The sequence below is a fragment of the Astatotilapia calliptera genome, chromosome 12, assembly GCF_900246225.1.
Source record: "Astatotilapia calliptera chromosome 12, fAstCal1.2, whole genome shotgun sequence".
In the NCBI taxonomy this organism is placed as follows: domain Eukaryota; kingdom Metazoa; phylum Chordata; class Actinopteri; order Cichliformes; family Cichlidae; genus Astatotilapia; species Astatotilapia calliptera.
The window spans coordinates 14942468-14966036 of NC_039313.1; the positions used below are offsets into that span (position 1 = coordinate 14942468).

At 38.7% G+C, this 23569-nt stretch overlaps 1 protein-coding gene across 1 annotated transcript; it reads left to right on the forward strand.

Annotated features, from left to right (window-relative positions):
- Positions 1-3709: 3709 nt before the first annotated feature.
- On the forward strand, positions 3710-14423 carry LOC113033886 (uncharacterized). The gene is made up of 10 exons (XM_026188057.1): positions 3710-3802; positions 4484-4628; positions 4879-5038; positions 5177-5369; positions 6642-6698; positions 8102-8158; positions 9658-9759; positions 9879-11928; positions 12013-12201; positions 12965-14423. The coding sequence occupies exons 2-10, from the start codon at positions 4508-4510 to the stop codon at positions 13189-13191; spliced, it is 3156 nt and encodes a 1051-aa protein (XP_026043842.1). The 5' UTR covers positions 3710-3802; positions 4484-4507; the 3' UTR covers positions 13192-14423.
- The last annotated feature ends 9146 nt before the right edge of the window (positions 14424-23569 follow it).

Genomic DNA, 23569 nt, shown 5'->3' on the forward strand with positions numbered 1-23569 from the left:
TATATCTGGAACAAACTCCCAGAAAGCCTCAGATCAGCTGAAACACTCAGTTTATTTAAATCCAGATTGAAGACTCACCTATTCTCAGCTGCATTTGAATAAAGCACCAAATCCACACTTTTAAGCTTAAATTTCAAAACTTATATTTTAACTACTGATTTTATCTAGTGTTCTGATTTTATCTACTGTTTTTTAACCAATTTTAAATCATGCTGTTTTTGTTTTTTAATTTCTCTTTAAAGCACTTTGAATCACCTTGTTGTTTAATTGTACTATATAAATAAACTTGCCTTCCCTATTGTTGCTGTATAAATAACATTGAATTGAATCAATCAAATCCACAAATCAAATCAATCATATGCAACTGGAAATCTGCAATTTCAACAAAGATCAGTATATCAATAGAAATCATTACCATCCAATATCTCCTAACATATTCTGAAATCTTTTTTCCTTGATCACAAATACTTGAGTCAAGATGAATATGTGGCTCTTTATATCTGTATTGATAAAAAGAGCCACTATAATGCTAATCTATGTTAAGATTACAAGGATGCACACTTACAAGTCCTCTCTTTCAAATCCTTCTGTGCTGCCATTTTAAGTATAAAGACTGCCGCTTCCTGATAGCACATCTCTGAAGAGTCTTCTTACAGCAGTTGTGCCAGCAAGTGAAATATAAAATAAAAAAATAAGAATTGTTCTTTCTTTAACAACACTAATTTACTCATATGTTCCCATACATATCTGTTTTAATCTGTCATTTAATCACAGGAGAAGCCAATGTAAATTGTAGAGAGTCGTCTCTTCTGCCATGATCTGATAGAGTAGCAGCATTAGAGCCAGGGATTAAAAAAGTTCAACATGCATAAAGGTACCTGGTACTGGGGACAAAAAGGAGTTAGATCCCGTTCAATCGTCTGCAAGACAAGCTCACTAATATTAAGTCCTGGCATACATGGTATCCATAGAGACCTGTGAATCTCAGCTAAACGCTCATATTATCCATTTCTACCATTTCTACAACCACCAAACACAAACACAAAAGCAGTTACACCATTTCATGAAATGTCAGTAAACAAACACAGTGGAGCCTCATCAGCATGGAGCCTCAGCTAACCAATAAAACAATACATGGTTTTGAAAAGAAAGCTCTTACAGATTCCAGAACTGCAAGCTTCGTCACACTCTGACCAAAAATCAACGAACCAGCCGCAAAATCAGACCACAATATTTTTACGATCAATAATCAGTAACGTTATAATCGGACTTTGCTTGTTGTTTCCAATGTTTAAACATCTATATGGGACTACAGAATGTTTCCTTCTCCCACAATGCCTTGGAGATGTTTACTATTTTTAAAAAATATATAATTTTCTGCCCAGTTACAGACATTTGATTGGACCAGGGCGAGGTCACGCATTTTTCTTTGGCCTTGCAACTTCTGATTGGTGGGACTGACGTGAACATGGCCATATTACTGTGATTTTATTAGCTCAAACAATTAAAAAGAGATGTCAATCAACACAAATCGGGCAATAGAAGCCGAAGTTACAGCCCCTCTGAATTTAGAGGGAAACCTTTTTAGGTATGTAAATAAAGTTAAATCATTTCTGTTCAATACCTAAGAAATTTCTACTCACAAAAGGTAACAAAATGTGCCAAATACCTGGCTTTCTATTCCTTTAAAGTGCTGTAATTTTTCACTGTTTTACTTCAGAAGTATTCATCTTTGCACAGATAATGTTAATACGTTGATTACTGTCTTGATGCATGCTCAAACATCCAGGTAAGTAATTCTTGATTCTATGGCTTACTGTTTATATGAACAGGGCGTACATTTAAGACCAATTTTCTGTATGATCAACATGGCCATCTCAAATTTTCTGGCTTCGATGCTCAACCCGTTGGTAGGCAGCTCTGAACACATCCAGAACAACTTGTCGAGAAAGTGAGAGATGCCATTATGGAGGCAGATGAAACAATGGTCTTGTACAATGTTACACCTCTTACTTCACTTGGGTTCCAGTCACTGAAGAATAGGTAGTTCATAACTTGTACATGGAAGAAGTGGAAAAGAGATCTTTGTTATCCTATCCTGGAACACCACCAAGCCATTGGTTCAGGTATGTGGATGACACCTAGCTGAAAATCAAATCTCAGGATGTACCACAAGTAATGGATCACATTAACTCAGTGGATTAACACATCAAATTCACCAGGGAGGATATGAGTGATAAAATGTTTCTCCCATTGAAAATGCTACGTCCAGAAGAACTTAATCAACCTTTTGGGTTTTACTTATCTGGATGATCGAGCATGCATCAAGACATGCAAATAGCAGTTTTTCCCATAAAAAAAAGTAACCAATCTACTGCATTGACCTGTATGCACATGTTCAAAGGTGAACTCTTTTGATATCATTGTACACAGCATTTTTTGGAGTGATTTGTTCTCCACATCACCCTCAAAAACACTATGCAAAAAGAAAAGTTTGTACATTAAGACACTATGGAGGGGGCTGTCTTACACCATAAGGTAGTGGTAGACTTTATTTAATTGTAGGAAAAATGAATGGAGAAGTCTACCTGGACAGTTGTTCAAAAGAATCTGAAGAAAAGACAAGTGTGGATTTTCAGGCAAGACAATAATTCCAATCACAGAGGATAGAAAACTTTCAATTGGATTGAGAGAAATAAACCAATTATGAGCCCTCTGGTAACCTGATTTGTTTTGTATTCCCAAAGCGAGAGCTGTGTTTGCATTCTTGACACAAAGCTGAAGTTGTTCCCAGAGAAGGTTAAACTCTGCCTGGGCTGACCTTTGTCACTGATTCTGTTGGTGGTTTTCATGGATTAAATGGTGTCTGGTTTGTGAACCTTGGGGTCTCATCTTTGGCAAATGACATGGTACTTCAGGCTTCTTAAGGCCATGACCTTCAGTGTGTACTAGAGTGGTTTGCAGCTGAGTGTGAAGCAGCTGTGATTAGAGTTAGCTCCTCTAGGTCTATGGTACTGTGCAGAGCTCTGTCATCTGAGGGGTGCTTGAAAGAGAGACACTGCTCCACCACATCAAAATGACCAGCATGCCTACTGGGTGCCTCCCTGAGCATATTCCACTGACTGGGATCTCTCTGGGGAAGATCTAGAGCTTGTTGGAGAGACTAAGATAAAGTGTTTATTACCTAATTTCAGTCTTTACATATTTTAGACTGTTTTTAAACATAGAAAATAGTGTGAAATAAAATCCAGCAAAACAAAACAAAAATTATAATACTAGAACATTTAAAAGGTAAAAGTGATACTTAAATTAACAGTGGAATAGTAAGGCAGCTCGTATTTTTCTCATTTGACAATTTTATTCACTGTGTACAAAACCCCAAACATTAGTTCCTCTATACTTTAAAGCAAGGAAACTGAGAAATTTCATTTAGAAATTGATTTAATTTTTGCAGATTAATATATTGTTTTTTTTAAGTTTTCATAAGATAAACAGTGATTAAAATAATAATTAATTAAATTAATAATTACAATAATACTGAACCGACTGATTGAACATCTTTAAGTGCATAATCATAATCTTGCCATTAGGCTTTGCAAAAAACGTTGGTTTCTCAGATTTTTTTTTTTAGATATGTGGATGGGGCAGGGCCTGCCGGTAGGCGGGCGGGAGGCGCGCGAAAGGGAGAGGCGCGAAGGAGAGGCGCGAAAGAAGAGGCGGGTGGGGGAGGGTCACAATAGCTTTGGATCGCAGTCATGGAGGTGACCGTCTGAGAGCAGCAGCGCATGGAGCAGCTTTAAAGGTATGAAAAGTAGCTTAAGACATTTAGTTTGTTATTGCCATGCCTTTAGGTTTCTGCTGAAAAGGAAATTACACGACAAAAAGAAATGTCAGTATTTTCTGTCTGAATGTAAGAAAGTTATTTCAAGATGAATGTTGATATTGGTTAGCTAGCTAGGTGTACCCTTGATAAAACTCAAATGAGCTAACATTGAAATCAGAGTACGTACTAAAATGTACGGGGGAATGATAACAAGACAATTTTCTCTAGATCGCTGATTTTTGCTGTCTTGTGAACAGCATTCCCGTGGTGACATTTATTTGTTAGCTGTTTTCGAGGTGGCCTCGACACCAGCCTGAGTTCTTTTTTTTTTTTTTTTTTTTTTTCTTGACACCAGCCTGAGTTCGAGTCCTTTGCCCAGTGTCTTCCCCCCTCTTTTTCTGCCCCGCTTTCCTGACATTCTTTACTGAGTCAATCGAATAAAACAGAAAAAAGCCAAGAAAAAGTACAAATGTTAAATTTCAGTGTAATCTTTAATGTAATCATGAGAGTTGATAGTGTGCTTTAGTAATTAACAAATATTTTAAATAATTTATCAAATATTTATATTTTATTATAAGCATTTAAGAAAAGGCATACTGTATTTTAATTTGGAGTTGGTGAACACAGGGAATAATTAGGTATTTAAATCTCTTTTTACAGAAAAGAAATCTTGCATTTGATATTATGATGGAAACATCAGGTAGAAGAAGAAAAAGAGTTAATCCTCAACACGATGCAGAACACTATATTAAACTGAAAACTGACAAGACTGGTCTAACAGAGCAATTCATCAGCCCATGCAAAGGTATAGTGGTGTCATTTGTGCATTTTGATAATTACAGCACGCATAAACAGTAACACTTCGCTCCTGTATGCAAATTAGACATTCAGTACTGATAACCTTGCTCATGTCATTTGCATTTATCAAGCGTTTATGTTATAGTTTTTTAATAGGCTGTGTAAAGAAGAGTAACTTTATTCATAAGTTTTAAAATGTCTTACAATTGGTGGAAACATTTTTTTTTAAACTAGAGCAATATTTTCTTCTTTTAAAGGTCGTGGTGTAATTGCCTCGCAGTTTTTCAAACAGGGGGAATTTGTTCTTGAGTACCGTGGAGAACTTTGCAAAGCAGATCCTTATCTTGAAAAAAACAAGTTCAATGATACGGTGGAAGTATTCTTATTTGATTTCAAATGGAAAGGAACCTCTTGGTGGTAAGACAATATTTCATGTTACAGTGTATTTTGGATCTATGCTATACTTAATACACTACTACAAATATCTATTATTTATGTAACATGCCACACAGTATGTTGATTTACTCCACTGTTGATACTTTTTTTTTCTTCAAGCATTGATGCTTCTGTTGAAGACAAGTCATTAGGAAGGCTTGTGAATGATGACCACCGAAGGCCTAGCTGTAAGATGAAAACAGTTGAAGTTGAAGGAAGGCCACATCTTTGCCTGTTTGCCTTACGTGACATTGACCCAGGAGAAGAAATAACTTATGACTACGGGAAAGCCGACTGGCCTTGGCGCAAGATGGTAAACTATTGCATTGCACTATTGCTGCACATGATGTCAAATAAGTCTAACTATATTTGATTTTGGCCCAAAGATATCACATAAACTACTGTTAAAACAGCTTAGATTTTAAACCTCTTCAAGTTTTTCTTAAACCTCTTCAGAACATGGTGTTGTTATTTTTGAGTTGAAATACAAAGTATGTTTTGTATTTCGATAAGATAATAGTATTTAATATCAGTGAATATACTGGTATGGTGGGGTGTGGTCTGTGGGGCCGCTGCATTGGCTCATCACGCTGTCCTTGCATTAAAGCCTGTACTGGGTCCTTACTGACTTGTTGTTGTCATTTTGTACAGGACACCACTGAAGAGCTGCTTCTGTGTTTGTTTATTGAGACGACAACCAGAAATAAAAATGTTGAGGGGTGGGGAGTAGGGCTCTAGCCACCTTGTCGGTCTTTTTATTTCTGGTTGTTGTCTCAACACACACAGCTTTTCAGGAGTGTCCTGCACATAATATGTTCTCATCACTCTGGACATGAGCCTTGTGTTTGCTCTGAGCAGTGAGGGGGAGGGGCAGTCGTTACACTCCCAGTGGCACATCAACAGAGCTGGAGGGAGAGAGAGAGAGATCCTTCTCCTTCTTATTGGATTCAAGTGCACATTTGAGATCTGTGAGAATAGTTTGCAGCCTTGTCTTACTAGTCATTTCTACACAGACGCCATGAAATGCACAGACGCGGGCACGCACAACACGAAGCACATGGTCAATTTAGGGGAGGCTTAGGTTAAAGCAGAGTGTATTTGTGTTAGAACCGTCCCCAAAAGTTATAAGTGTGAGGCCTAATGATGACTGTAGTTGGTGATGTTTTTGTTGTTGTTGTTGTTAGTATGGGTGGGTTTTAATAATCGATTCATTGATTAAAATCGATTCAGGTTTGGATAATGTGATATCGATTCATTAAAATCCGGAATCGATTTTTTTTTTTTTTTATATAAATGTATTTTGCCCAAAATCCTTCTCCTTCTTATTGGATTCAAGTGCACATTTGAGTTCTGTGAGAATAGTTTGCAGCCTTGTCTTACTAGTCATTTCTACACAGACGCCATGAAATGCACAGACGCGGGCACGCACAACACGAAGCACATGGTCAATTTAGGGGAGGCTTAGGTTAAAGCAGAGTGTATTTGTGTTAGAAACGTCCCCAAAAGTTACAAGTGTGAGACCTAATGATGACTGTAGTTGGTGATGTTTTTGTAGTTGTAAGTGAAGTCATGTCTCTGTTTTCAGGATAAGTCTACTCTAGAGATCAGCAACCAAACCGGTGATCTTGAACACTGCATTCAGGTAAGTGTTATGTTCTCATCAGTATCTAATGAGTATCTAATGAGTGGCCTTAGTTCAGTTTGCCATTTACTGTCCTCACTTAGGTTAAAGCAGAGTGTATTTGATCCCCTCTATGGTGTGGTGTATAGTAAAGGAGATTCACATGTGTACTACCTCCTGTTACCCTTGTACCATTTTGGGCCCCATTGACTTCCATTATAATCACATATTTTCCATATACTGTAATCCTGACATGTGATAAGGCTTTTCTTGTGGATACCTAATGGATCTAAGCCTCTGCCTTCAAAATAAAGGAAAAATAGGTTTTGGATCAAATGAGCACAATATTAGGCACAGCACCACCATAGACACTCAGTGGTTTTGAATGCAGGACATGGTTATCTTACCTTGCAAAATACATGGTAACAAAACGGCTAATCACCATAAAATAGTCTTGATGTAGTGGAACTGATATAAGAGAGTGGTGTGAATGTGATTGAGAATATATATATATATATATATATATACACTATATATACACTGTGTGTGTGTCGGTGGCAAACAAAACGGCCCGTAGAGCCGCCTCCTTGAAGTGAACAACGGCAGCCTGCCCCGTTTTTTTTTTCCTTTCTCTAAATCTCTCTAAATGTTTTTTTTTTTTTTGGCTTCACTCTGGACATGAGGCTTGTGTTTGCTCTGAGCAGTGAGGGGGAGGGGCAGTCGTTACACTCCCAGTGGCACATCAACAGAGCTGGAGGGAGAGAGAGAGAGATCCTTCTTATTGGATTCAAGTGCACATTTGAGTTCTGTGAGAATAGTTTGCAGCCTTGTCTTACTAGTCATTTCTACACAGACGCCATGAAATGCACAGACGCGGGCACGCACAACACGAAGCACATGGTCAATTTAGGGGAGGCTTAGGTTAAAGCAGAGTGTATTTGTGTTAGAACCGTCCCCAAAAGTTACAAGTGTGAGGCCTAATGATGACTGTAGTTGGTGATGTTTTTGTTGTTGTTAGTATGGGTGGGTTTTAATAATCGATTCATTGATTAAAATCGATTCAGGTTTGGATAATGTGATATCGATTCATTAAAATCCGGAATCGATTTTTTTTTTTTTTTTTTTTATATAAATGTATTTTGCCCAAAATCCTTCTCCTTCTTATTGGATTCAAGTGCACATTTGAGTTCTGTGAGAATAGTTTGCAGCCTTGTCTTACTAGTCATTTCTACACAGACGCCATGAAATGCACAGACGCGGGCACGCACAACACGAAGCACATGGTCAATTTAGGGGAGGCTTAGGTTAAAGCAGAGTGTATTTGTGTTAGAAACGTCCCCAAAAGTTACAAGTGTGAGACCTAATGATGACTGTAGTTGGTGATGTTTTTGTAGTTGTAAGTGAAGTCATGTCTCTGTTTTTAGGATAAGTCTACTCTAGAGATCAGCAACCAAACCGGTGATCTTGAACACTGCATTCAGGTAAGTGTTATGTTCTCATCAGTATCTAATGAGTATCTAATGAGTGGCCTTAGTTCAGTTTGCCATTTACTGTCCTCACTTAGGTTAAAGCAGAGTGTATTTGATCCCCTCTATGGTGTGGTGTATAGTAAAGGAGATTCACATGTGTACTACCTCCTGTTACCCTTGTACCATTTTGGGCCCCATTGACTTCCATTATAATCACATATTTTCCATATACTGTAATCCTGACATGTGATAAGGCTTTTCTCGTGGATACCTAATGGATCTAAGCCTCTGCCTTCAAAATAAAGGAAAAATAGGTTTTGGATCAAATGAGCACAATATTAGGCACAGCACCACCATAGACACTCAGTGGTTTTGAATGCAGGACATGGTTATCTTACCTTGCAAAATACATGGTAACAAAACAGCTAATCACCATAAAATAGTCTTGATGTAGTGGAACTGATATAAGAGAGTGGTGTGAATGTGATTGAGAATATATATATATATATATATATATATATATATATTATACTGTGTGTGTGTCGGTGGCAAACAAAACGGCCCGTAGAGCCGCCTCCTTGAAGTGAACAACGGCAGCCTGCCCCGTTTTTTTTTTCCTTTCTCTAAATCTCTCTAAATGTTTTTTTTTTTTTTTTTTTTGCTTCACTCTGGACATGAGGCTTGTGTTTGCTCTGAGCAGTGAGGGGGAGGGGCAGTCGTTACACTCCCAGTGGCACATCAACAGAGCTGGAGGGAGAGAGAGAGAGATCCTTCTTATTGGATTCAAGTGCACATTTGAGTTCTGTGAGAACAGTTTGCAGCCTTGTCTTACTAGTCATTTCTACACAGACGCCATGAAATGCACAGACGCGGGCACGCACAACACGAAGCACATGGTCAATTTAGGGGAGGCTTAGGTTAAAGCAGAGTGTATTTGTGTTAGAAACGTCCCCAAAAGTTATAAGTGTGAGGCCTAATAATAATAACAGTTGATGATATTTGTCAAAGCTGAGCCCAGGGCAAACTAAGCTAAATTATTGGTTTTAGCTAATAGCTACAATAAGCATAACAGTTACTGTTAGGCTGTCATTTGTTCGCATGATGCTTTTTCTTATACACGCAATACATTTATTACCCAACTAATTCAACAAAGTTCTGTCCATACAAGTACTGTGTAATTGAAAACACAAAGATTGTTTATTATTGTTAAATATGTCTGCTATATAATGAATTTCACAAGTACACTGCTGTGCAGTTTAGGTTTGTTTTAATATTAATTTTCATATCCCTCTTTAAAAATACCCTATGCAACCTTGTTTTCTAAATGACATATTATTTTTTTTCAAATGTATATCCTCAAACCAGTGATTCCAGTGTTGAATTTTATGCTATAACTAGTATTACTTTTACAGTTTAATATTTCCTTATTTGGTTTTATAGATATCAAAAATATGTTGTAATAATATGATACTTTTAGAAACTCAGTTTTTGTTTTTTGTCCATCCTTTAAGGCTGCAGTTCCTCCTATAGTTGCCACAACATCATTACTTCAACCAGCATCTGATAATTGCTTCGTTGAATACTCAAAAAAGAGGTCCTCAAGACAAAAACAGGTGGAAAATGTTTAATATACATGTTTTATTTATCTTTAAATAGCTCTAACTTTTAATCTGTCACAAAAAATACTTCTATCATGTCTTAAATCTTAAAGAGATGTTATTTTTTCCCCAAGGTCTCGACATATACAGAAACATCTTCTGATGAATCCGATCACACAGACTATAGTGATGCTAATTATGTTCCAGACACTGAAGGAAGTTCCTCTCAGCTAGATGAAGATGAACCTCTTTATCCAACTGCACAGAAGTCTCTGCCTTCTCTGCAATACCCCGATTTATCTCCACAAAAACTAGATAATTATTCAGAAATTTTAAATAAAGGCAATGGTGCCACAACTTTTAAGAAGAGGATCTCAAAAACTCCAAGAAAGAGAAAGCTCTCGTCCCACAGTGCAACAAATAGTAATGAAAGTACACCGAAGAAAAGCAGAACTCAACAGATTTTGGACTCGATCAAAGTGTTACCACCTTCAAAGTCTGGAAGTCGCCGTGTATATGATAAGAGAAACTATTGTTTGTTTTGTCTCCAGCCTACATCAAAAATTGCACGACACCTGGAGACTGTACATAAAAATAAGGAAGAGGTTGCTCGTGCATTTCAATATCCCAAAAATTCAAGAGAGAGGCGCAATAGGTTGAACATCCTTAGAAGACGCGGAAATTTTGCCCATAATGCCAGTGTTGTGAAGAGGGGGGCTGGTGAGCTACAGGCCTGCTATAGACCAAAGAAATCCACAGAGGGCATTGATTACATTCATTGTTATCACTGCCAGGGACTCTATTCTAAGAAAACACTGTGGAAGCACATGAGAATATGCCCAGCAAAGAAAGAAAGTGAAGAAGACTCCCAGAGTGGGAAGCAGCGGGTTCGATCCAAATGTGCACTGAAAACTGCTGTTGTTCGTGACATTGGAGAGGGCTTGAAAACTGTGATTTCCTGCATGAAATATGACGAGGTAACTCAATTAATCCAAAATGACCAACTTCTTCTTCAGTTTGGACAGCACCTTTATGATCTAAATGGTTCAAGAAAGAACAGACATGACTACATAAGGCAAAGGCTTAGGGAACTTGGGCGACTGCTGCTTATAGCTCAGAAGAATACCCCCATTCAAAAGGCAGAGGAACTGATTTATCCTGCAAACTTCAACCATTTGATATCTGCAGTGAAAGAGGTGGCTGGGTACGATCCTGAAAGAAATACGTTCCAGAAACCTACCTTAGCTCTAAAAATTGGCAACAATCTGGGAATTATCTGTGAGCTTGTAGAGACTGACAATTTGTCCTCAGAAGACGGAGACTCAAGCCTTGTGCAATTTGCCAGAGAATTTAAGGCTATCAAAAATTTTAGATGGAAGGGACTGATCACCAGAGGTGCAACAACAACCATGAAGGAGTCTAAGTGGAATGCACCACAGATTTTACCTTTAACAGCTGATGTCAAATGCTTGGATCGCCATATGGAGACTGTTAAAAGCAGTGCTGAAAGAATGCTGAGGTTGACTCCAACTCCATACAGCTATGCAATGCTTGCCAAAGTGACACTAGCTCAAGTGATCATTTTTAACAGAAGAAGAGAAGGAGAGGTATCAAGAATGGAGGTGTCCACCTTTAAAGACAGAAAAAAGTCAGAAATCAATATGGACATGGCTGCTTGTCTGACCTCACTTGAGAAAAAAATGTGTGATTTCTTCACCAGAGTAGAAATCCGTGGAAAACGAGGGAGAGGAGTTCCTATTCTCCTAAAACCATCAATGGTCTCTGCAATGGAGCTCCTTGTGGAAACTCGTGAATCTTGTGGCGTCCCCAAAGAGAACATTTACATGTTTGCTAGACCAGGAGCTTTATCTGCCTATCGAGGAAGAGACTGTATCCAAATGTTGGCAAAGGAGAGTGGAGCAAAACACCCTGAAATCTTAACATCAACAAGGCTCCGAAAACATATCGCAACAATGTCGCAGGTGCTTAATCTTCAAGAAAATGAAGCAGATCAACTAGCAGACTTTCTGGGTCATGACATACGTGTGCACAGGCAGTATTACCGCTTGCCTCAAGGAACACTTCAGCTTGCTAAGATGAGCAAATTACTTTTGGCACTGGAGAACGGAACTGTTTCACATTATAAAGGCCAAACACTTGATGATATTGAAATTGACCCCGAAGGTAAGAGTGTAAATTTTATTAGGATGCTCTAAAATATAATAATTGATTTTTTTTTTAATTATTAAATGCTCTGGAAACCTTTAGAAAAAGTTGATCTGGAAAATTCAGATAACTCAAGCGATGAGAGTGAGCCTCTTCAATCGGCTCTGGAGGCAATAAAAACACCAGAGAATGAGACAACGGATCAGGATGGAGACAGAGGGCCATGGACTTCTTCATCTCCAGGGACGTCTTCATCTCCAAGGACTTCTTTCAGTCCTCCCTTGAAAAAGGGTACTGACCAATTTGTTTTGGCATAAACATAAACTTTATACATTGGCACAGAAAAATAAATATGGTTCAGTGAATTAATGAAGTGAAAAGGTGATAAATAAATGACGGTCACGATCATCAACTCGGCGAACAAATAATTCAGAATTCATCCAATATGCACAATTTTGCTTTTACTTTGAACAGGCTTGTGCCTACCTTTAAATCTTTTTAGACCGGTCTGTTGTCCGCCTCATATCAGATCGTACCTTAAGGTCCAAATTAGACCTCTCAGCCGCAAAAGAATCCAGGTCATGGCACCAATTATTAAATTCATTTCTTTGTATTCTTTTAACAGCGAAGAAAGACACGGCTCAAAGTGGTCTAACTCAAAAAATGATCTTTAATTTTACATTTTCCGGAAAATGGAGACTGAGCACACAGACATCAGCTCAAGTCTGAAGCAGCAGCAGGCAGTCTGGTTATTTATATACTTCCTCTAGACGTCACGCACACTTTTAAGTTTCGATCAAACACTCTACTTAGTTTCACTTTCTGCCTGCAGCTCATATTCTTTGCAAAAGCATGCAGTTTCCTATCAGCCTGCGACCTAGTTTACACTCAACGCTGGCCATCTCTTATACGTAAAAGAATATAATCAGCAAATAAGCACTAATAATATATATATATTAAATACATGACATTATTCATTGAGTAGAGGAGGAAAACATTTGATATTGAAAAAGTTTTAAGCAGTGTATTGATGTCTGTTTTCTTTTCTTCAAAGGCAACCGAAGTAACGCCAAATGTAAGTGGGAAGATCATGAGGTACGTGCAGTTGAAAAACACATGATGCGTTTCATCAACACATGCAAGTTGCCTCAGAAGCTGGACTGCACTCAATGCATCAATGCAGAACCCTATGCACTGAAAGACAGAAACTGGACTGGGGTAAAAAATTATGTTAGAAATCGCATTACTGCCTTAAAAAGAAAAGCTTGTGCAAAGGACTGAGGGCTGTTTGTGATTTCAGTGAGTTAAAATTTCCTGTTTCTCTGGTAAAATGGTTCTGAAGATGTTTTGAAGATGTTGCACTCCAAAAATTTCAGGTTCAGTAAGCAGGTGTAAGTTTGTTTCCTAAAACCTTTTGTCATTCTGAGAGGAAAAAAACAAATCTTTTCAAGTTGACATTTTTTTCTTAACATGGTTTTCATTGTGTCCACTTCGCACTGTATGAGATGTATTTGGAATCAAAGTTTTTTACATTTGCAGGTAGAAGCACTTAATGAATTGTGCAGATATTTTGTTGTTTCTTTGTTGCTGCAAGTTCCTGTGTATACATGAAGTGCATGTAAAGTGCTAAAAACAACACGGTAGAAATAAAAGAAGCAGAATATTTAAATGTTTCTGTGGCACAATAAGTTGTGATTTCTTTCATAATAAGTAATGACCTGACTTTGAAGTTCTGGCAAATCCATTGGATTTTGTCAAGTTAGCAGACCTAATTGCAATGAATATTGTTAGGTTGGGTAGAAAAAGATGGCTTTTAACATTGTGACACTGAGCAGCAGCAGCATCCTAAAACATTTCTAGATGGTTAAATCATAACATTACCTTGTACTTACTTTGATGAAGTAATATCCCCAAAACTGAAGTTATGTGTGTATTGCTGAAGACCCCAAATGGAAGTAACGACCCCAAAAGTGGCATAACATAATTTGTGTATGTGTGTATTGCTGAAGACCCCAAATGGAAGTATGGTCCCCAAAACTGACATAAAATAACTTGTGTATGTGTGTATTGCTGAAGACCCCAAATGGAAGTATGGTCCCCAAAACTGACATAAAATAACTTGTGTATGTGTGTATTGCTGAAGACCCCAAATGGAAGTAAGGTCCCCAAAAGTAGCATAAAATAGTTTGTGTATGTGTGTGTCGCTGAAGACCCCAAATGGAAGTAAGGTCCCCAAAAGTAGCATAAAATAGTTTGTTTATCTGTGTATCGCTGAAGACCCCAAAGAGGACATTAAACATTCCCAGTCCCCAATGTGAAGGTAAAAATACTGTCTGGACAAATGTTGCTTAAAATGAAAATCTCAAGTGATTTTTTATTTCTGTGGTCTTGGAGGAGTAAAACTGAGTTGCCAGCTTGCTTCTAAACCATACAGAAAGTGGTGTCCCCAAAGGGTGGGAGTTAAGATATGCGACCCCAAACGGGACTTAAGCGAGTATGTGTGTGTGTGTGTGTGTGTGTGTGTGTAAAAGATTGGCCAATAAACTAAAGTTGTTCTCTGTTCAGTCAAAACAGAGTGATGTCTGCTGTTTTCACACCACACCCCTCTGCGTAGCACGGGGTTAAGAAATATATATCATAAAATTAAAATATTACACTATAACAAAACGCTTACTTGACAAAATTCACAGAGGAAACCTCTGGGGTGGAATAGTGTCATCTACCGAAGGATCATCTTCCTGTCAGCTGTAACATACATAATACTCAGTACTGCAACTCACCAAGGAAAAAGAGCTGAGGTGATGTTAGTGGCCCTGAATATGACTGGGTGTTTAGTAGGAAGGTCTTTGTTGTTGTTGTTTTTTTTATCCAGGAACTTTCTTAGAAGATTCAACTGATCAATAATCTGGTAATTACATTTATTTCAGAAGCTAAAAGGGTCAGAAGACTGGAGTGGTGAGTAATGACTGTATCTGTTGAAAGGTGACATTTACAATGAAGTCTTCTTGATGAGTGGGGGATTATGACTTTTTCTAAGTTATGGCTACAGCTGGGAAAGAGACCAAGAAAGCCTGAGTTTCATCTAGATTCTTATTTCATATATAAAGATTGCATCTTCTTTCTTTGGCTGCTTACATAAAATTCCTGCAGATGGAAACCAAACAACACAAGCACATGATGGTAAATGAAGGAGCAATAGAGATCTGTGTGGCTGAAGGAGGACAGGGAAAGTGGAAGAAATTAAAAGAGAACAGTAGAAAAATTAATCTCAGTGAATTTCCTCTTACAAGCCAAAAAGGCCCGTCATATTTGATATTTTGCATCTCGGTGGAGGAGGAAAAGAGCAGAGATGCTGAGTGGGCTCACTTGAAGAGTCATCAGTGGCAAACAGTATCGCCAGTATGATACCATACAATCTGCTTCCAGTAAAAGCCCAGGCTAAATTTGTCTTGTGTTGTACACATGGTAGTCAGGTAGCAGAAAAGCGGAGAGACACTGAGTGGGCAACATGAGCCCCGATGAGTATGCTCGCATAAAGCTAAGCCAACTGTTACGCCAACTGCCTAGTTCAAACACAAAAAAGCCATTCTAAAAATGTCAGCTGAAATCGAAATCGACTATCTGCTCATTTTTATTTGGGAAGACAGCGGCGTAGTGGAGAGTCAAACGATGCTTCTGTGTTATGAAGTCAAACCATATCAGAAAAATCTCTGGCTTCACACGCAGGACCAGAGAGGGATTTCAGAGAAACCCACTGCAGGCTGACAGGCTCTGTGAATGTGAATCATGATTAGAGGACGATGCAAGCCAGCACATGCCCTAAACTGAGCGTTCAGGCTGGTGAAGGATTGCTGAGCTTCCATGTGACCTTAAGCAAGGCATAAAGGCCTCCAGGAGTTTACATATATTTTCAGATGTCTACAAACCTGTGCACTATTTGTGTAGTTGTACAAGTGAGTTTATGTGCTGTATGTATGAGATACAGATTTGTGTAGGGAACCTCGAGTGACCCAGGAGCAAAATTCTCCGCAGACTTGAGTTCAGGGTTCATTTCCCAACATCTGTGCCTTCAGCTTGGTCCTGTGGTCCAACAAACAGAAACTGGCAGTGTTCCAGTGTGAGCAGCCAATAAGGGATCGTGTCCTTGTCACTGAACCACTGACTCCTACTGGGTAGGTTAAGGTCTTCTAGAAATGGCTGTGTGGGGCACTGAATCTGAAACCTCTAGTTGCTTTTGGTGAGGCTCTCCACTAGAAGCAAAAAAAAAAACAAAAAACAAACAAAACCCACTGCATGTGAATCCATTCCCAAACTATCTGGAGAGTACATTATGCAACAACAATCACTGTATGTAACTGAGGAAAGGAGGATAGATAACAGTGTTAAACAGTATTCAACACGCTTTCAGGACTATTACAATTACTCATTGAACTGAGTCGACCCAACATTTTCACTCATCTCAACATTTGAGCCACAACCCAGCAAAGATTCTTGAGGCAGTGGTGCTGTGTGCCTGGACAACAATAGCCGGGGGCAGAAAGCATAAAATTACAACAACGTCATTATTACCAGAAGGGACATTGGTCCCACTTCCACTGGTGTTCTACTCACTCACTCTCTGTTCTGCAAAAACAAATGCCACTGTGTAACACATGTTTTTGTGGACTAAGAGAAGGTATTCAATTACATCCTTCACGGCTTTTTGATCCATAAAACTGTAGTGAATTCTTGGTTAATAATATTAAATAAGTAATATTTAAATAAGTAATAATCATTAGCTGTGGATCTTAGATTTGCGAGGACAAGGACTGTCCATTGTCACCGAATTGGTTCAAAATCTTTTAGGAGCAGCCAAAAGGATGGAGAGTGAACTGTAAAGGGCGAATGGTGGAGGGTTCAGTGGTCTCAGGATATTATCTCAGCTTTTTATGGACAATGCAGTGCTGCTGGCTTCATTGAGTAATGAGCTCCAGCTCACATTGAGGCAATTTGCAGCCAAGTGTGAAGCAGTAAGGAGGGAGAATTAACACCTCAGAGTTTGGAGTTTCCAGTTGTCAGCAGAAGAAAAGGGTGGACTCTGTGCTCCAGGTTAGGGATGAGTTGTTGCCTTGAGTGGAGGAGTTCAAGTATGCTAGTTTCCTGTTCACAAGTGGAAGGAGAGTAAAGCTGGAGATTGACAGATGAGCTCTAAATCAACGCTGTTAATTTATCAGTGCTCCTAAACTCACCTGTGGCTCTAAAAGAATACGATCACAGATACAAGCAGCAGGTTGCTCCAGTGGGTGGAGTAACACAGAAGACCCACTAGTTAGTCCTCCACATCAAAAGGAGCCAGTTGAGGGGGATTGGGCATCTGCCTGTGCTTCAAGGACACCTTCTGAGGAATTTCACTGATATTCAAATGGATGGAAAGAAGCTCTTTAATCAATGTTTCTCTGGAATTTAAAAGCAGAGACAAGATTTGTAACATTAATTTTGCCCATTACCCACTGTCATTAGATGAAGAGCAGCAGGGATGTTTAAATTAATTTGTCATAAAATGAAACCAAAAGCAAAACTAATTTGACCATGACGTTGGTAAGAAAAATATTCTGCTGATAGCACAAAAGTAAGTGATGGCGAGAAAGGGAAAAAAATGAGGGAAAAAAGGAAAAGAAAAGCTTCCAAATTGCTACACAACTCTGTAAAAGCTCCTCTGCATGTGTTCCCACTGGATGCAGAAGGAATGATTTCTGTAGAAAACTCTGAAAAACACTTTTCCTTTATGCACTGCATGGTAATTTTTATATGGCCAATAATGACTGAAATGATGGGGAAACTGTTCCAATAATCACCATTATATTTAGATGTCTGTCTATGAATCATCTGTCTTGAACATCAGTGAGATCTTGGCTCAGCGTAGCACGCTTTTGTCTCGCAAGACTGATGGATCGCTGTGGCTTGCACGTGTAAAACAGCCAAGATTACTCATGTGGACTGCAATCATCCAGCTCCACAATAGGCACGTTAAGGACAAAATAATCATTCACACTTCATCTTCGTCTTGGATCAGAAAACTTAGCCAAGAGCTTACAGATGGGCATCTCCTCCTGTTTGTGACTGACAGAAAAAAGGCAGCTCTCTACGACCAAATGGCCAGTGAGCAAAATTTTAAGCAAAACAAATTGTGAGTCAAAGCTTAAAAAGGGAAAAAGATAAAGTGATTTTGAAAATTATTAAGCTCATTTTCAAATTCTTTTGGGCTTTTCTCCTCTAATCTAAATGGACCAGGACACAGCTACAGCAGATATATGAAGTCGTTCTTTACCAATATTTTTGTTTCAAAGCAACCTAAACCCTAAATGAATAAGACAAATGGAGAGGCTTCAGGAATAGTTATCCAGGCTTCTTGAAGGACATTTAAAGCTCTTCTTTGGATCTTGGCTGCCTTTTGTTCCGTTTTACCTCAAGGTTATCCCACACTGGTTCAGTAATACTGGAGGTTCCATTGTGTGTTTTTATATCATCATGCTTTTACTGTATTGAGTGTGTTTGAAATCATTGTCATGCTGAAAAATTAAGCCATTAAGAAAGAGAAACTTTCCAGATGGTATTTCATGTTGGATCAAAATCTGACTGTGCTTTTCTGTGTTCATAACTCCATGAATTTTGACAAGATCCTCAACACCACTCCAAACCATGACAGCACGCTGGAGTCTCCAGTGTGCTTTGCAGATGGCTGTAGGCACTCAGTGTTGTACCTCTCTCCCGACGTCCTCTGTACATACTCACAACAATTTGAACCAAAAATCGCAAATTTGGATTCATCACTCCATAAAATCTGTTGCCACTGAGCTTCAGTCCAATTCTTGTGTAATTTGGCATACCTCAGTCAAGAATGGCTTCTTGACAGCCGCCCTTCCACTGAGAGCATTTCTGATGAGGTTTCAGTGGACAGCAGATGGTTCAGATGCATCTCTCAGGTTGTGTGACAGGTTTTTGCTGCATTTTTCTCTCCATTTCTTAAGGACATGACATTCAGTGAATGTTCATTGTGAGGGTTTTTTTTTTTAGACAGACAGACAGACAGACAGACAGATAGATAGATAGACAGATAGACAGACAGACAGACAGACAGATAGACAGATAGACAGATAGATATACAGACAGACAGACAGACAGACAGTGTATGTGTAAATGAATGGTTCTAAATGCTGTGTATTTATAGTGTATGATTAATCTCTGTGAGCCTATTTTTCCTTTTCTTTTTTTAAGACTGTCACCTACGGTACAATGAATTGGTGTGAACTGTGTCTGATTTTAGTTCTCTAATTTATGGGCAGCAAACTAGACAAGAAATAAGCTTGATTTGAAAATAAGGGAGCTGAAAAGATGTGTTGTTTTGTACGCACACACGTGTATGTATGTGTGCATAATCTCTGTAACTTCAGGGAAGAAGGTTGTGACTGAACACCAAATGTGACTGGCTGCACGCTGCAGTCAGTGCATGTCTCAGTGCCTTTGTGTCTCAAGTCTAAAAGTCTTTTGGCCATGAAATACAATAATAAAGTTTGCTTTAGACAGTTTTGGGGGACAACCCGAGTTATTTGCACAGACAGACAAAAAGAGAGAGGGGGGGGGGGGGGGGGGGGGGGGGGGGTGTTGCACACAGACAAGATGGAGGAAGAAGGAGCAGAAGAGCGAGCAAGAGACAGATGGGGGACAAAGCTAAATGGATCCAACACATCCCCACTGATTCTGACAAATGGCAGAGTGACAGAGTGAGGCGACTGCAAGACACACGCGCTCTCTGTCACAACTACAGGCATCAATAGTCGCGTGTCACAGTGGCAGTGGTTAGAATCCAAATAAGTTCAGCCAGAAAAAATAAAACCGATTCAAGTAGCAAATAATTGAGAGCAGTCTGAGTCACACACATATATACCAACACATACACAAACACCACCCACCTCTTTTACCCTTTCACTGCAGGCTTGCAGACATAAGGGAAGCATGCCTGTCACAGCATACTAAGCCAACAGCTAGAAGCGACAGTCTGACTGAGTGGTCTGGCAGCGCTTCAAATGCTGTTATTGATCTGTCTAGAAGTCAAGTTATATTGAGAAATGCAAAAGACTTGACTAGTTAACATCAAATGCTGCTCCTGAGCACATGCTACTACTGTATGATGTATGATGGACATGTGATGACTACAAAGTGAACAAAACAGCAGGCATCTTCTGACGTTTTCTTGTTTTTTCTTTCATTGCTGATGTCGGAGATAAAACCTCAGTCCTTGACAGGTCTGTTCATTTTGTTCACTTTACACTAGAATATATATGTTGAAGGTTAAAAAAAAAAAGAAAAGAAAAGAACCATATAAAAGACACGCTGATGTAAGATTAATTACACACAAATAAAAGTATTACATAGAGTCTGACTATATTAGATCACATATAGATTATATTTATTTATTTATTTACAAAAAAATAAATGTTCAAAATCAGTCTTTATCAGTAAGAAAAACTGTAAAACCTTTGAATTCAGGTAAAAGTCTAAAATGTATATCCTTCACATTTTTTAGTTGTGTCCAGTGGGCCAGATTAGAGTCTTTGGTGGCCTGATTTTGACACCCCTGATCAAGAGTTTATTTCCCTATTAGATGACTTTCTCACATCAGATCTATTGCGAGCAGTAGGAAGAACGAACTTCCTTTTAACACAAAGTGACCTCCATCTGAACCAGGCTCAGGGAGAGTCAGCCAGGCTGGCGGTGAGGTGAAAGAGAATCACATAATAAGGAGTATGGACTAGCTATATCACAATCACTTAATTTCTTTTAGATACTATGTTCCTAATTTTGGCACATATGAAAAAAGGAGCTCCAGAGATTTTTCGAATGTGTGAAATGAAAGACATACCCTGGCCAAACATTAGTCTAACATTCTGGACAGCATTATTGCAGCCTAAAGGAATGCTAAATACAATAAATGTAGTTTTGCCTGAAGTTTATAAAGTAGGCTTTATATCTTTAACACATGCTCATACTTTAACTGATTTGTGTCATGTGGGCTAATAGTTAAATATACCTGGGTGGATATCCACTGGGTGGAAAAGTCTGCAGTGGGTTTTTTGTTTATTTGTTTTTAAAAAAAAATATTGCCTAATGGAGTTTTATATTTTTCCAGGCTTCCCAGCAGTTCTGTCAGTCAGATCAGTTTGTTCCTGGCCTAATTTCATAAAAGCATGGGTGCATTGTGTTCTTGGCAACCTCTAAAGTCTTTTGTCTCTTACAAGTTGGGCTGATATTCTGAGTTTCTTTTTGTTTTGACTGGTGGATAAAGTGTGATGGCCTGGAAAGTTGTTTTCGTGAGTCCTGATCAGCGACTCACAGGTTTGTGAAGTGGGAGGCAACAGTGAATAAAACTGCAGGATTAGTTTAGCCGCCTGTGCGTGTATCCTTGTTGCTTTTCCATTCATCTTCTTAACTGTTTGTTCAGTTCAGGATCACAAGGGGGGCTGGAGCCTGTCCCAGAGTTCAGGGGTACACCCTGGACAGATCAGCAATCTGTTGCAGGGCTAATACATAGAAAACCATTCACACTCACACCTAATACCAATTTAGAATCAAGATTAACATAATGTAAAGTCTTCGACATATGGGAGGAAGCAGAAGTATCACCCAGAATCTTCTTGGTGTGAGTGCTGGGCTGAGTATCTGACTTGTGTGTGGGTATAATACCATATGCTCCTGGTCTGAAGTATGTCCACACCCTTCAGTGGTCATTACCTACAATAAGGTGTGAGGAATTTTGATCACATGGCATTTGTGGATGTGTATTTGGTCCATGGCGTCTTTCCAACAACTGTGACATTGACTGTACATCTGCACAGAAGTTTTCAGTGCGAAAAGAAAAACTACTAAAAATTACCAGAACTAGTAAAGACAGTACAACGTGTGCACACACCGCGCTTTAAGTGGATTATAATTGTAAAGAAAAAGGAGATTCTTGGTTACCTGCAGGCCAACAGTGCATGTAATGCAGGCCAGTCATTTATTTATTTAATAGTTTCACCAGCTGCTGTGTGCTTTTGCACAGATTATTATCCTGTATTTGATTTAATTCACAGTTTCCAGTGCATTTTAGACAGACCTCATCTCACAGTTGTTTGCTCCAGTTAAGCAAAGACATACACAAAACACAGAACAGATCAATACCTTAATTAATATGAACACTAAGTCTGTGTAAGACAGTGGTGTGGGTGCGTATTTAACTTTAAAAGGGAAAAACAAACAAACGCTAGCTTCAAAACAACATAAGATCAGTATGGTACGATCAGATAATTATTTATTGGTTGGTATTTAATGTGTCTTTTTGGATTGGTAAGTCTGTGCTTTGAAGCAGGATTTTATATTATCCACGTAAGGTCAAGTTTAATCCTGGCTTTTCCGTATTTCAAAGTATAAACAGAGAACAAAAAAGTATAGACACGCAGTATATTGCCATATGTTACATTTTAGATTAGCAATCAACAGGTAAAAATGACAGCCTACTCACCAATAAATTCTCCAGAAAATAGCGTCACCATTCCTAGAAGATTCCTCAGACCAGTGAAGATTATCTGATGTCACCTCATTGGTACTCTAACCCAGTGTTTCCCAACTTTTTGGAGCCGCGGCACATATTTCACATTAGAAAAATCACAGGGCACACCACCAAACAAAAATGTCACTAAAATCATATTGATCATTTTCCCCTGTGCACCAGGCAGAGCGGAATTGGCTGGATTTGTCCCCAATATACATTTTTTGCTTTCCTCTGACTACTACTCATGATTGGGCTTTCATCTGGCTCGAAATTTTCTCCAGGTCAGACTGACTACTTACAAAAAAATCTATTACTATTTCGCGCTGCGTTGTCTCACTCGCAGCATGACGGGATAAATTCTTCTTCGTCTTCTTGTTATACTGGCAGTTAGCGATACATTTAATTGGAACAATAAGTTGTATCGCCCTCTAGTGGAAAAGAATGTAATTGTTCTGTCCGTTACTCATGCCGGCCGCTGGGACGCTAAGCGACTTCTTGCTCCAATTAAATTATTCACTTTGTTGCCAGTAGAGCTGTGATTGGTCAGAAGATACCGATGAGCAGAAGAAACCCTGGTTTACTTTATAGCCATTTTTGTGATCGCCAGTTTTAGGGTAAGTGAATCCATATAATTGAATTATACTCTGGATATCTTACAGGTGACACTGTCCAAAACATCCCACATATACTTCAGTTGTGAGGATGGAGTGAGTGAATGAATAAACGAATTCATGAACAACCTTTGCCCTGTGATAGATTGAGATAGGCTCGAACCACCCCGTGACCCTGAACTGGATAAATAGAAGAAAATGGATGGATGGATGGAAGGATGGAATGGAAGTCATTTAAATGTTTAAAAAAGACACATTTATCAGAGGTTAAGGTTCAGTTACATTAGACTACTCTTTATAAGCCATTTATCATGTTATACGTTAATGTTTTTGTGGAAATACTGCAGAAAAATTCAAGCGAAGTCAACAAGAATGTCAGGAACCATAGTTTAACTTTTACATCTTCTGTTAATCATGTTAATAAGTCTGATGCAACTATAATCCATATTTTCCTAATAGCTTAATCCAACTAGTGTTACGT

Coding starts and splice junctions, on each gene's coding strand:
- LOC113033886 (XM_026188057.1), top strand. CDS start 4,508: ATGATGGAAACATCAGGTAGAAGAAGAAAAAGAGTTAATCCTCAACAC. Junction 8,159..9,657: donor ATCTTGAACACTGCATTCAG/GTAAGTGTTATG, acceptor CCATCCTTTAAG/GCTGCAGTTCCTCCTATAGT. Junction 12,202..12,964: donor CAGTCCTCCCTTGAAAAAGG/GTACTGACCAAT, acceptor TTTTCTTCAAAG/GCAACCGAAGTAACGCCAAA.